At 35.4% G+C, this 14,279-nt stretch overlaps 1 protein-coding gene across 5 annotated transcripts in view; it reads left to right on the top strand.

The window, feature by feature from the left end:
• WASHC4 (WASH complex subunit 4) overlaps window positions 1–14,279 on the top strand; it is a 43,077-nt gene that overhangs the window by 4,334 nt on the left and 24,464 nt on the right. For all 5 annotated transcript variants that reach the window (XM_040560112.1, XM_040560091.1, XM_040560101.1 and 2 more), the window contains exons 3-14: window positions 520–573; window positions 721–786; window positions 949–994; window positions 3,562–3,629; window positions 6,651–6,733; window positions 8,007–8,049; window positions 8,585–8,688; window positions 9,300–9,420; window positions 10,960–11,083; window positions 11,182–11,309; window positions 12,059–12,219; window positions 14,047–14,173. In XM_040560112.1, the coding sequence (XP_040416046.1) occupies window positions 520–573; window positions 721–786; window positions 949–994; window positions 3,562–3,629; window positions 6,651–6,733; window positions 8,007–8,049; window positions 8,585–8,688; window positions 9,300–9,420; window positions 10,960–11,083; window positions 11,182–11,309; window positions 12,059–12,219; window positions 14,047–14,173 (1,125 nt within the window). The remainder of the gene's footprint in view (window positions 1–519; window positions 574–720; window positions 787–948; window positions 995–3,561; window positions 3,630–6,650; window positions 6,734–8,006; window positions 8,050–8,584; window positions 8,689–9,299; window positions 9,421–10,959; window positions 11,084–11,181; window positions 11,310–12,058; window positions 12,220–14,046; window positions 14,174–14,279) is intronic.

Here is a 14,279-nt window from a genome sequence, read left to right as displayed (position 1 = left end):
GTCCTCTGTGGAGCATGAATTTTTCTCTTCACCGAACTTGCGCGTATCATTTAAAAGCACTTTGGCTTTTGTTACCATATAGAACTTGTCTGTGCAGAAGATGTAGTCTCAAACAATCCTCTGTCTGTTCACATGATGTGGGCTCCTACAGCACTGGATGTATATGAACTAGTCAATCTCATGGCTGACTTCAGTACAAAACATCAGTGCCTGCATGCAAAGTTGATGTGTTTTTTTTTCACGCACCATAATGACCATGTTGTCGCTTTCCAAGTTTTGTGAGTAAATTGTTATAAGTGCCGTATAGTATATCTGGTTATTTCCCTTTCTGCATAAATGTGAAGAGTGAAGGCTTCCTGCAGCACAGGTAGCCAGTAATGTGCCATTGTTGTCCTTTTATCACTGACCTTATTTGAGATTAAACTGTAAAAAAAAAAAAATTACACCACTTACCTAGTTGGATAAATGTGGTTTTGACAAGTGTTTTCTGAAGTTTGCTTTTTTTTAAATAAATTTCAGCTTTTGCCTTACGAACAGTCCTCTCTACTGGAGCTCATAAAGACAGAAAACAAGGTAAGTGATTTATGCTTAAAACAGGGGGAAAATAAGAAGTTATTCTAGCTAAAACCAAGCCCTTTTAAAACATGAAAAATACTCTGTAAGATTTTTACCTGCTGTAGTTTTCTATTTGTAATCTGTTTATTTTCCTTTTGAATCTAGGTTCTAAACAAAGTAATAACCGTGTATGCTGCCCTTTGCTGTGAAATCAAGAAGTTAAAATATGAGGTAAATTTAGCTGTTACTATGCGCATGGAAATATTTCTTTATTGCAAAATAATAATCTATATATCAGCTTGCCAATCTGCAAACAAGTTATAATGTCTAAATTTTTGTAGCATGATTACATATATACTATTTAAAAAAACAAATTTCTGTTTTTGTTGTTAGGCAGAAACTAAATTTTATAACGGCCTCTTGTTTTATGGAGAAGGAGGTAAGTAGCTCCCTTTCCAGTAAAAGTTTGTAGTTTTTACTTTATTGCTTCAGGTTATATTAAATGCTACAGTAAGTGTAATTTTCTATTACGGATGTCTTTGAGTGGTGAATGTTAAGAAATTGACTTGATGATTATAGAGATAGCATTAAAACTTTATGTATAAAGCTCTGTTATCTGCATTAAGTATTGTCATGTTAATAGGAAGTTTCATTGCAGCCTTACATGAGAAGTAGGGAGCCGGACTGTTGACGTTTTTCAGACAAATGGCTTTTAAAAACAGATACTGAGAGAATGCATGAGATGTATAAAAGCAGTACTTCTGAAATTCATCGCAACTCTTTTTTTTTTTTTCAATAAACATTTTGGCTTCTTTTTTTAATGAGATTATATTTAATGGATACTGTACAGAAACATGAGCTTACAATCTGTAGCAGCTATTTCTCAAAGTATGGCATTGAATACCTGTGTGTCATATGAGAATATTTTATCCTAAAATAGCATATTTCGTGTTAGGACTGTTTTTTGTATTGGTTGTAGTAAAACCATAAATTTGCAATTTGGTTGTAATAAAGCAATGAAACTGTTAATAAATACTTGGACCAAGTCCTATTACGAGTTGACTTTACTCATAAGATCATAGTTGTTTTAGGAAAAACTACAAGTGTGTTAATGTCATCTTCCGCACTTCAAGTGAAAGCAACATTACTCATTACTGCTGCTTAGACCATGATATAATACAGGGACAAAAGTGGCTGAAACTCAATTCAGTTGACAAACCCTGAAAACCTGCTTTTTGTCACTGAATTTCACTGGTAACTCACCCAAAGGGTTAGTCTTAAGCATCTACGTTAAAGGATGCTAGTCTCGGAGTAAGCAAAGATCTTGGTCCTGAGGACTCAAATGTATTAACGATTTAGGGACATGTTACCTAGCTTTGTTTTCTGATTCAGAAATGTGAGATGAAAGAAAGCATGCTCCTTTTCGAGTAGTCTTCTAGAAAGGCCTTTTTAAAATTAAAAAAAAAAAAAAAAAATCAAGAGCCTTGACTGCAACAGAAGTATGGGGGAATGTTTAGCATTCTCTGTAAGATGTCTGTTGTGGTTCAGTTGAGAGATGTCAAAAAAAAAAAAAGTGTGGGTCTTGTGTTGTGTTTTTTTGTTAGTAGATTCTCACTTCTTCTCAGACATGGTTTTTAATATCTGAAAAGGAAGTGCTGTGCTGTCAAAATAATAGTAGGGGTCTCTCAAAAGCTTTTCATGTCTCCAGCATGAAAAAAGGCAGACTGTTGCAGATTAGTATGTTATAGCAGCAGTTTGTTCCTGCTTCCGTGGTCCATAAGGAATGCTTCGGAATGGCAGAAATTGAGAGGCCAACCTTCTGTGGGTTGGGATGTAAAAATGGTATTCTCTGCTCCCAGATCCCTCCTCATAGCATATGCTTTGATAACAAGTAGCTTGCTTACTTAGAACAGATAGCAAAACAACTGCCTCGAGGGTGGATAAATTGAACACAGAAACACTGTGCAACCTTTTGCCTTCAGTGTATAGAAAGAAACTTTTTTTTCATCTTGTCCTTTAAGTGACTAGGGCTAGTGTAGGAATTTCAGGACGTTGGATTGCTTTTTGGGTCATCTGCTAATCTCAGTAGAGTAAAGGTTATATAACAAAGGTGCAAAGGGGAAGGATACAGTGTTTAATTGGAGCTCTGGGACAAAAATTCTAACAGTTATGGAGGCTCCTCTAGACTCTGGTGATTGCTCTAGAAGAGCACTTTTATGAAGCAAAAGACCAGAAAACTAAAACTAAATGCTATTTAAGAGTTTCCTTCTACAGATTGAAAGGTCATCTCTGTAACAGGAGACTGCTTTTCTCTAACGTGGTGTCATTTCTTTTGTGGGTAAACTTGCAATTATAAGCTGTTTTCACTCAGAGTGGCCCAACAGAAAAATCTCAAGTCTAGAGCATTAATCTGTCATGACATTACCTGACAATAGTCTTGTTAGTATTACAATCGCTTCAGCAATCCAAAAGAATTTGACATTGGTGATATAATTATCGTATCTCGTAGTACCCGGTTACTCTACTTTGTCATACAAGTAATGCTTTGGAGCTGTGGTGAGAACCAGTTCTATTATACTGCATGATGTATAGGAAAAGGAAAACAAATTTCTTTAGGAACTTTTATTCTACACAGTTTTTCATCATTGTTTTATGATGCAATATATTTGTTCAGTTAATAACTCTACCAGTAAGCATTCCTTGCAATATATAAATGCCTTGCTTTTTACAGACTTTTTAAATGGAAACTTTATATCAAAGTTACATAAGATATCCTTTAAAGAACTACATTTTATAGATTTTATATTCTTTCATGTGCTGGAGATTTTTTTTCCTGCTTTATGTGTAGCTTAAACCAATTTTTAATGAGAAAACTAAATCAAAAGCTTTTAAAGTTCTGTCAGTAAGCTTTTAATTATGTACTCTGCTTGTATGACATACAAATGGTTTGGAGGGCAAGCTTCAGAATTTGATGAATAAAGTAGTGACAAATCTTTGTTTTTCAAGGCACAGACTCCAGCATGGTAGAAGGAGATTGCCAAATACAGATGGGAAGATTTATTTCTTTCTTGCAGGTAGAGTATCTTTTGATTCTGACAGCAATTATAATCTTAATTTTATTTGCAACGTGGATTTAGCAGCCTCCAGTACTTGCTGAAAGGCACTGCAGTCATTTCATGCATTAATGTTTTGCCTGTAGATCCGTTGCAACCAGCTCACTTACAAGACAACTGTTTAAGTTGGGTTGGTCATCTGTTGGTCTTTACTTTAGCTTTTAGTTTTTATGTTTGTTTATATGCATCTAAAATTCAGGTAGTCTAATGAGAGAATAAATTACGGTTTTTGTAATCATTGTACAGAGAAATTAGCATTAAGCAGGTTTCAATAAGAGCGTAAACTGAGGTTGTTTCATTTGATAGTAATGTTAAGGATCTCTAATCTTATAGCTTTGATTTCTCAAGTTTTAGTTTTAATTGAAAACTGGTCTTCAATTAATTGTTTGTACATTGTTGTGTAGCTATTAGGGGCAAAATAAAAATGTATCCGGAAAAAAATTGCTTGCACCTCTCAAGCGTTCAGGGAAGAATATTCAGTATTTTGGAAGAAAAAAGAATACACGTTTCTTCTAAGGATTTCCCATGCTTTTGGATTTCAGTCTACTATGGATTTTTTTCCTTCATTATAGCTTAAGTGACTGTCCTGTTACAAAAATGTTTCTATTCTTATGCAGTGTCACTTGTAATGAAGCATATATGTTGAAGTGGAGAAGATAAAGGAAACTTTCAGAATGCTTAAACAAATTCTTGTTTAATAAATGTTAAAATTCCTTTTCTTGCTGTATACTAGCATGGCAGTACTCATTTATTGGTCATTAATAGTTGAGTGCCATAGGATGTTGTGTCTTAACCCATTTTACCATGTCTAAGTGCAGTTAGTTGTTACTGTATCTTTTTTTTCTTTCTATTTTTTTCAGGCTTTTTTTCTATCAGCATTGTCAATTACATTTTTGATTTTCTATTTCTTATTGAGCAGATGTTTGAGAGAGAGTGGTGTTTCGGGGAAGGGACTACTGTACATCTGTGTTGTTTTTTTTTCCAGGATATTAGTGTAATAATACTGCCAGGATTCTTTGAGATGAAAGTTGAGAGCGGGATGACTGGTTGTCTGGATAGCTTCAGCATATGTGCATTATAAAACCCACCCCGTAGTACAAACTTGTGTACATTTAGGTGGTATATCCTGTTAAGCATATTTATAGTGGAAACACTACATCAGTATAGCATCTTGCTTGTGAACCAACTTTGTATATGCGCTACTATAGTCTGCTGAATGTTGAGAACCACGGAAAGAAGGCAGACAGAGGACATTGCTCAAGAGTAAGGGTTACTATGCTGACAGGTTTGTATTAGTTTGGGTAAAGCTGTGAGGAAAACTTTTTCCTTTCTGAGTCTTTTTCAACAGTTGTGTTCCTCTAAATCCACTCAGTAGTAGCAAATTGACTGGGGGATGCTGCTATGGTCAAAGTTACAAGAATTTCTTTGAGGGCAGTGTAAAAATATGAATGAAGACTCTAGGAGAGGCGAAATGTTGTTTCCACATAGCTAACATGTATCTACTGATTTATTGGCTCTTTTGAGTTAGATTTCTTGGTATGCAGAGAACATGGAGAACTTAATTAACTAGATGCTGTAGCCAATTGGTTTGCTATGTAAAAACATTTAAAAAAAATCAAATTAATGCCATGAAACACTAGTAGGTTGTCTTCTTGCAGAAGACAGTGCATTTGAAGAACTCTGAAAAAAATGGCAATTATCTATATTAGGTAGCTGATAATACACATGTGCTGTTAAATTGGATCATTGCCTGGAAGTGTTAAGAAGGCAGCTGTTTTAAAGAAATTTTAAAAAGGCAATGGAAACATGATCTCAGTTGTCTATTAACCTGTTCTTCTTGAACCTGTTGGCTGGTTTCAGCTCAATGTGATAGAGCAATACAAATATAAGAAGTAATGACACTTTCATGTTTTGTGCAAACTGGTGACTAATAGAAGGCAGAAGCCCAAATAAGATCTATTTTTGATGAAGGGGAAGACAGAATTCAGCTGTTAGCCAGTCTTCTGGCAAGAACAGCAGGCTGGCTGGTTAGCCTGCGTGGGCTGCCTGCTATGGAGCCATCTGTGTGCTGACTGGCCACTCATCTCATGCAGACTGCTGCCTGGTAGGATTATAAGGTGCATTAATAAATAAACACTGTTGTGGTTAAGGGAAACCCAGATTCATTTACCCTATTGCTTAAGGAACACCTTGTTAAAATCCATTATAGAAATTAAGATCAATTTTTTCCGTGATCAAAGTTGACCTCTTCTTACTCATTTTGTGCTACGTAACTGAGCACAAGTTCTGCTTTACTTCAGCATACATCTCAAAGACTTTTTTAAAGACAGTATTCTGTGGCTAATCATTCTTATAGTAGGTACAGGCTTCTGTATTAATTTCTCATTTGAATTTGTCTATCGCTGGCATCCAGAGTGTGACTCTTGAATCTAGTGGGAAAATGCTCAGCCCTTGCTATCAGGGATATTTGAATATTCCCTCTGAAGGTCCCTGGGCACTGCTATTAAGTCACTTTTTACTGTCTCTAATAAGTAGAACTTTTGAAAACTTTTACAGCAAGATGTTTAAAGCACATTGAGTTCCTGAGGGTGACTTTTTTCTGTACCTTCTCCAAACGCCCTGTATCCTTTTTTAAAAATATGGCCTTGAGCATCAGCTATGGTATTTCAGTATCCACCTTGTCAAAACCATATGCGAGTGTGAAATCATTTCTGTTTTCTTTATTATGCTTTTCTGTTTATAAAGTGCTTATTGGTACTTAAGAAATATCAAGTTGTACTAGGAGCTTTGTACAATAGCTTCTTGACCTAAACCCAGATCTGTTTTCCATCCTGTTGTAGATCTGTTCACTGACTTGGATTAGGAACTTGGGCTGCAAGTTCAGTGGTTTATGTTCTATATTTTGGAAGCAGCAATGCTGTTCATGAGAAGGGGTTATGCATTTTATTTTCTTGTAATGCATTTTATTTTCTTGTATTTCAGGAGCTGTCTTGCTTTGTTACCCGATGTTATGAAGTGGTGGTGAATGTAGTCCATCAGTTGGCTGTTCTTTACACCAGCAACAAGTAATTATTCCCTGAAATGCTATATCACATTTTGTAGTTAAAAATGAATATAATATAAACACTCTACCTAAGGCATGGTCAGTTTTGGAATATGACTATCTAGAGACGGTGTTTTGCTGTATAAGTTCAGGCTTCATAAGCCATTTTTAAAGTGTATTTTATTTTTGGAAAAGTCGGAGCTTTTATTTGATGAGATGCAAGTGGTTTTTAGTGTGTTGTTTTTTTTCCCCATTTTTGATAGATTTGATACTTCAGAGGCACTTAGTCTTGATGTTCAGGAGATCCTCCTATTATTCTTCCAGCCTTGCTTTGTTTGAGAGAGATTTCATCTGTTGACTGGTACAGGAGATACCAGTAGCTTCCAAAGCTTAAAAATCTGATCACTTTCACAGTTTGATGTTTAAATGTGTGGTCTTTATCAGTATTAAATCATCCATTGAGTTTAAAAACAAATTATTGTCACTTGCCATGTGAACTCACATCTTTGTGTGTGCAGTTATGTTTCAGTATGTCTGAAGGAGAGGCAAGTGTCTTGCAGAAAGGAGCCTGTGGTGTCTGACATCACTAGTTTATTTTTTAATATTCAACAATAATTATAATCTTTAGATAAAAGATACTGCTGTTCGTTTTGATTTCGTAATTCATGTTACAGATTCATCATGAAACATCCATGGTTTTAACACATGATGTTGGGCTTAGTTCCTCTGAGAATTCTAAGGAGAGATCAGTCCTGAACAGAGCTGTTGGGTTTAGCTCTGAATATAACTGCAGGGCTCTAGATTTTTTTTCCCCGACATAGGATAGCATAGTTCTTCTCAGTTTTACCTGTTTTCATTCTTCTCTTACACTGCAGCACAAGGTAGACTTTATGTATTGTGCTGAGTGAACAGGGCTGGTTATGTAGCTTGGTTATGGGTTGGTTAAATGTGTGATTTTTTTTTTTGTACTTTCGGGGCACAAGGCTATATCAAGGCTATTTGTTTATGTAACTGAATTGGGAATTGCTGATAGACATGCATTGAATGAAATCAGTGGTTTAAACCAGGTGCATGCTGTACATTCAAAACGGCAGTATCAATTTTGATTATGTAGCACACATTTCACATAGTGTATGCTATAATCAGATTTTGAGAGTAATTTTGCTTTCTGACATTACTGTGTTAATGAAGAAAAACATACCCCAAGAAACAAAGAACACACTTTGATACAGAAACAGTAAATATGTTCTCTTCTAAGGATTAAAAAGATCTTAAAGTACTTATTTTATTTACAGGAATGCACCTAAAATTATAGAGACGTCAGGAGTTCATTTTCAGGTGGGAATGATTTTGTACCCTTTCGCCTATGTTAATTTCATGCTAATATATTTGTCTTCATTCTGAGGAAAGTAGCAAGAAAGTGAATTTCAAGTACAGCTTTCAATCTGGAGTCTCCTTTAAAGACTTTACTTTGTGAATCAGCTTTTTCTGGCCTTTATGTGGAAAGGGCTGGTACCTCTGTGGGTCAAATTCTAGCTTTCGTAGCTAAAAAGTTCTGACATGCTTTGTTACTGTGTGCAATATGTGCTTGTGCTTTTAGCTAATTTTGAAAATCCTACCTTCAATATTAAATTAGATCAGTGAACTTTAGGTGGTGCCTACGTGCAAACTAACATTTCCTGTGTTCCCCCACAGGAAATACCAAATCTTTAAACAACCAAAAAAATCTCTGACTTAAATTATGTCTTAGATGATGACTTAGCTCATGTCTTGCTGGCTTTAAAAGAACTGATGTTGTATATGCAATGCATCACTGCAGTGAGCATTAAAATAGCTACAAGCCTTTTCTTCTGCCTTTTATTTTTTTAAACAGGCAATGTATGAGCATCTGGGAGAACTACTGACTGTCTTAATCACTCTAGATGAAATAATTGACAATCATGCCACTTTGAAAGATCACTGGACCATGTACAAGAGGTGTGTCTCTGAAGGTCTGAAAAATACTCTCGTGACATAAAAGCATGTGCATGTGTCTTGTTTGAAGAAAGTCAGTTTAGGAACGTGAATTTTTATTAGCCCTGAGTGCTTACCAGAAAACTCAGTGAGGAGCAGGGGGAAGCTCCCACTTTGTCCTTCTAGCAGCATCAGTAAGTTTTTTACAGTGCTGAATGTTTTGTGTGCCATTCCTGAAACTGTACATGGTAAGTATATTGAGAAAGTTTAATGTTAAATGAAAGTTTAAATGTTTAAATGTATTCGATAAGAAATCTAATTTTCCATTTCCCCTATTGATCACGGGGATGGGCATACAGATTTGAGTAAGAACGCTATCTAAAGGAAGAGCTGGAGTCAACAATTATATAGGTAGTTAAAGTAGTGGAAAAATAACTTTCATTGAAAACCTCAATAGATGGTAGTTGTTCAAATACAAGTGGCTTACACAGACTTTTTATTTGTTACAATTTTGGAGTTGTTGCTGGGCATGTTCCACGGAACAGTGATGTTATCAAAATAGCACAGGATGTGATAAAACTGTTAGTATGTTTTAATTGTTTTGCATCTGTGTGTTCTATGCCTACCCCTTACAGGCTGCTAAAATCTGTCCATCACAACCCTTCCAAATTTGGAATTCAAGAAGATAAACTGAAGCCATTTGAAAAGTTGCTGTTAAAACTGGAATGCCAATTACTTGATGGAATGATATTTCAGGTAATAACATTAATGTTCACCAATGTAGTAGGGGAAACTGGTGCTAAAGTGAGACTGTTCTCAGAATGGCTTTCAATAGGATATCATGCTTGTTTGAGTATTTTCTTTTTTAGTGTGTGTGCGTGGGATTATTTGTTGTTTGATTTGGTCTGGCTTGTTTCAGATAGTGATGTGTGAATTTGGCATTTTTGCATTTGTACATTTTTTTGGAAAAAAAAAAAAAAAAAAAGCTCGATTGTAAGATTCTTCCCTGCTATTCTCTTGTGCTAGAACTGTGCCAGGCTTTGAATGGTAGCAGTTAATGCTTACTGTTTTGCACAACAAAAGAAATGCAGAGAACTTGGCATTAGGACTGTGTATTCTCAGGGAGTCTGATTTTTATCCAGAAATTTTAATAGGGTCAGGCTTACATAGCATAGGTCCACTTCATTCTAGCTGCAAGTTAAAATCTCTTCATAATCTTTGAAATATGTTGTGTGACCTCTTGTTACATATTTTGTCTCATTCCTAGCTTATGACACAAGTACTTGTCATTAGGAATCACTTTCAGCAGTGTATACCCCTGAAATGTGCAAGTGTACAGCTGGAGGAGAAGTACTCCTTTTTCAGTATATTTAATTTAAATGTGTTCATACAAAGAGCCATTTTATAGAAAAGGGTTAGTGTTTGAGACACTCAAATTGGATGTTGCTGAATTTGGTCACAACAGAGCCAATTGAACAAGGTTGTTACTCAGTTCTTGCTGTTACATCATAAATGGCATAGGGAAGAAAGTTCTGGTCTGGAAAAGCCTTCAAAAGTGAAATTGTAGATAAATCATTAAATATAATCAGGTTTTTCCTTTCAAAACTGATACTGATATCCAATTATCAGTTTTTTCATTTTAACTTTCTATAATGTTGCATTAGTACAAAAGCTTCATTATGCGCTTGAGACATCAATAGCATTTGTCTGCTATTCATTCAAGATGTTTTTCCTCCTGTCCTGCCAGTTCTCTTTCCTAACAAAAACAATAATATGTGAAAAAATTCTCACGTACAATCCCATTAAAGACTATTCTAGTATAGTTAGAAAAACAGCCACTAGAGTTGTGGGTTTTTTATCCTACGAGACCATGAACCACATCCTACATGTTACCTGTATGATCTTTAGTTAATGTATATTGCGTATTTGTAGTAACATATTAAATATGTTAGCATTTAGTTTCTTATCACTAGCACTAGCATCGTGTGGTTTCTTTGAAAGTGCCTCATGGAAGAAATACTAAATCAGTAAATAAAGTGAATGGTGGTGGATTTTTATTGTTCTTTGGTTGGTTTTACTGTTAGACATAAGAGGTTTTTAATGTTTTCTGTTTGGTTTAGTACACTAAATAACTTAAACAGACTTAAAAATCTGTATGAAGTAAAGATTCTAACTTCAGGCTAGTGCTGTATAACATAAACCAATGTAGTCTTGCACTATTCTTTTGCAAAATTGGTATTCTTTTGAGGCCTGAAATTTATGGCATTATACCATTTTTATTTTTTTTTCCTTCAGGCCTGCATAGAGCAACAGTTTGATTCCACGAATGGTGGAGTGTCTGTGTCGAAGAACAGCGCGTTTGCTGAAGAATTTGCTCATACTCTTCGCACAACTTTCGCAAATGTTGAAGCCAAACTTGGTAATGCAAACTGATGTTTCTCCTACCAGGTTCACTGTTTCTAAGTGTTTATTGTTGGTCTGAGAGTACTTCAAAAAGAACTTTTTTTGTCTCTGCAGGTGAACCTTCAGAAATTGACCAGAGAGATAGATACGTAGGCATCTGTGGCCTCTTTGTACTGCATTTTCAGATTTTTCGGACTGTAGACAAGAAATTTTACAAGTCATTGCTGGATGTCTGTAAAAAGGTGAGTGCTTTACCCGTTTTGTTAATTAAGAGAAAAAAAAAACAACCTTCATTAATGAGCAGATGATTTTCTTGGCTGTGTAGCATGGCTAAGTCATGGGAACAGGAAGAATGTGCAAGTTACCAAAACAGGTCAGAGAGCAGACTTTAATTTTTTGTTCCTTTTTATAATTACCTCTCCCCCTCTCCCTTGTTTTAAAGATAGTCTAAAGCCTGTGTACTCACTTTGTGTTTTACACTTGGTAAGCAGAAAGATCAAATAACTTGAAATTATCATTAAATGTTTCTTCTCAAGATTAATATGGCAGTGAGGACAAAGAGTTGTTTGTTGAGATTTGAGTGTTGCAAGACTGATCAAATGCTTTGGGTTTTGATGTTGGGTAGAAGCATACATTTTTTTGAAAGACCTTTAAGCCTAAAGGTGGTCAGGGCTTTTTCGTTTTGTGTGGTATTAAGAAGTTCTCAAACACTACTAAGAAGCACTGAGAGTGGTAATAACTCTGTGTCTGGTGTCCTTTATGGACTTCTAAGGGAAGAACATTTTTTTAATGTGGGCAGTAATGTTGTGTAGAAACTAATTATGCAAAAATAAACGGAATTGTTATGGTTTAAAAGAGGCATAAAAACACGTTTCATAACTAAAAGGACTGACACAGCGCATAGTGGCATAGTATTTTTTTTTTTTTGTCATCACTAATGTTTTTTGCTACTTCTTAATATTCTGCCCCTTTTCTCCTCTTTTTCTTCCAGGTACCAGCCATCACGCTAACAGCAAATATTATCTGGTTTGCTGACAACTTTCTGATTCAGAAGATACCAGCTGCTGCCAAACTTCTGGACAAGAAAAGTATTCATACAGTTAAAATGCAAAGGGAAAACTTTCTACAGCAGAAGGCACAGTCACTTACCAAGTATGCTTCCTAAATACTGCTTCATTGTGCTGGTTGGCAAATAATGAAGAAACTCATGTATTTATAAACTCAGGGTACTAATGTGCTTTGCAGTGTTGCTAAGTGGTGTGGAGAAAAAGGTCAATATCACTGCAGTAATGTGTGCTTAATGTTGCTAAAAGAAAGTATTGGTCAAACTTAAGCTTTCAGAAAAATGTGTATTATGTGACTGAAATCACAAAGTTCCCAGCAGTTCTAAATATTTGATTTATTTTTTTTCCCAGTTATGTATTTTCTCAGTTGTTCTCGGTTATTTCCATACTTTTAAACTGCCAGTAACCTGAGTTGCTTTCTTTTCTGTTAGCACTCTCTGGTTTCTATGTGTTTATGGAGATAAGGCCCATGTAGACTGACTGACTGATTTATAAAGGGATTTTTCTCTCCTCAGTGATACTTCCTTTGCAAGCATTTGTTTTCTTCAAGTCTTTAGTTGCTAGTTTAGTGGTCTATGAAACTGTCTGCATCGGAAAAGGTTTCTCTTTTGTGCTCTGCATGTCATTTGCAGATCATTTCCTGCTCTAAGTTCTTTCAAAAATCTCTATAAATATGAGTTGGAAATTTAAATTCAGTCCTATGAACAGTTTGCTGCACTGTGTAGGAACATAACACAACTACCTTTTTGTTTGTGTTGCAAACTGATACAAGGTGGAAAACGGTCTGAGGAACAGAAATAAACACTTAAAGTTTGCAGGTTGACTTCCAACCCTGTGTGCAAAAGTGGGTTGGAGAGGAGGGGCAAGGGTGAAACAAAGGATAGCAATTCCATGCCTACATGATCTTCCAGCAGATTATTTTCACTTCTAGCTGTTTCTGTTTCACTTTGTGGTTTGCATCCTGTGTCCATTGGAATAATCAAGTGCTCTGACTGAATTCTTTCCTGGGCTTTAATTCACGGGTGGAGCATAATTACACTGCTGCTTTGCTTTTGGTCTTGGGCAGTGGTACAAATCTTGTCTTGCAGCTCTTAAGATTCAGAAAAGGTTTTTAAAAAAGATCTGGTTATTCACAGTCATTTTAAGGCATTATAATAAATCCATTTTTTTTATTTACTCATTTGAATTCTGCTGATAACTACTGCATGTCTTTTACAAGTTCTTCCACTGCCTCTGACAAGTGTTGCATTAAATATGAGCACTTATTAAAGTGTAATTTTTGACACTTATCAATGACTTAAGTACATTTCTGCTGTAACTGCTACTGTATATGGTATTGCAGTGTCACAGTTCTGTAGTGTGGAATAAATAACAGTTTTAAAAGTGATCTCAATTTAAATATTACAACTGGTATAATCAAAACAGATTATTTTCTGCAGAAGTATGTTATTCAAGAACAGTCCAGTCAGGCATTGATGTAATGACAAGTTCTATATATTTCAAATTCAAACTTGGAGGAAAAATTTGCAACTTGTGGAGGACTCTGTTTTGTCTGGTGTTTGAAAGCATTTTCTAGCACTTTTATTTACTGTGTTAATTTAAAGTAATATGGTATGTACTACTCAGAGTGCCATTTGTCTCTTGAAAGAATGGATTATACAAGATTTCGACTCTCTTGGGGTGTGCTTGTACAGATATAATGAACAGACTAATCCTTATCTATTGAGAGTTAAAGCATAAGTGAATATGATGTTCAGATATTTTTGAGAATGGAGAAAGTTACTACTCTGAGGACTGAACCTGTAATATATTTCCCGTAGAAGAACTCAGGCTTTGGAAAGAGAAAATTCTCATACTCTTTTTATTTGAAGCGAAAAACATTTGTTTTTTTGTTCCCCTTTGTTTCCCTCTCCAGAGATATGCAGTCATATTATGTCTTCGTGAGCTCATGGATGACAAAAATGGAATCCATCTTGTCAAAGGAGCAACGCATGGATAAGTTTGCTGAAGATCTTTCTAACCGCTGTAATGTCTTCATTCAGGTGTGCAGTCTTTTAATGTTTTGATACAGAAAACAATACCAAAAAAGATGTTTTCTTGCAAGCTGTTGAACATTAAAACAAAATACTGAAATTCTGTGGTTATCTT

Source organism: Cygnus olor, chromosome 1 (genome assembly GCF_009769625.2).
Source record: "Cygnus olor isolate bCygOlo1 chromosome 1, bCygOlo1.pri.v2, whole genome shotgun sequence".
Classification (NCBI taxonomy): Eukaryota; Metazoa; Chordata; class Aves; order Anseriformes; family Anatidae; genus Cygnus; species Cygnus olor.
Note: the sequence above shows the minus strand (reverse complement) of the source record. Positions and strands in the feature narration are given on the sequence as shown.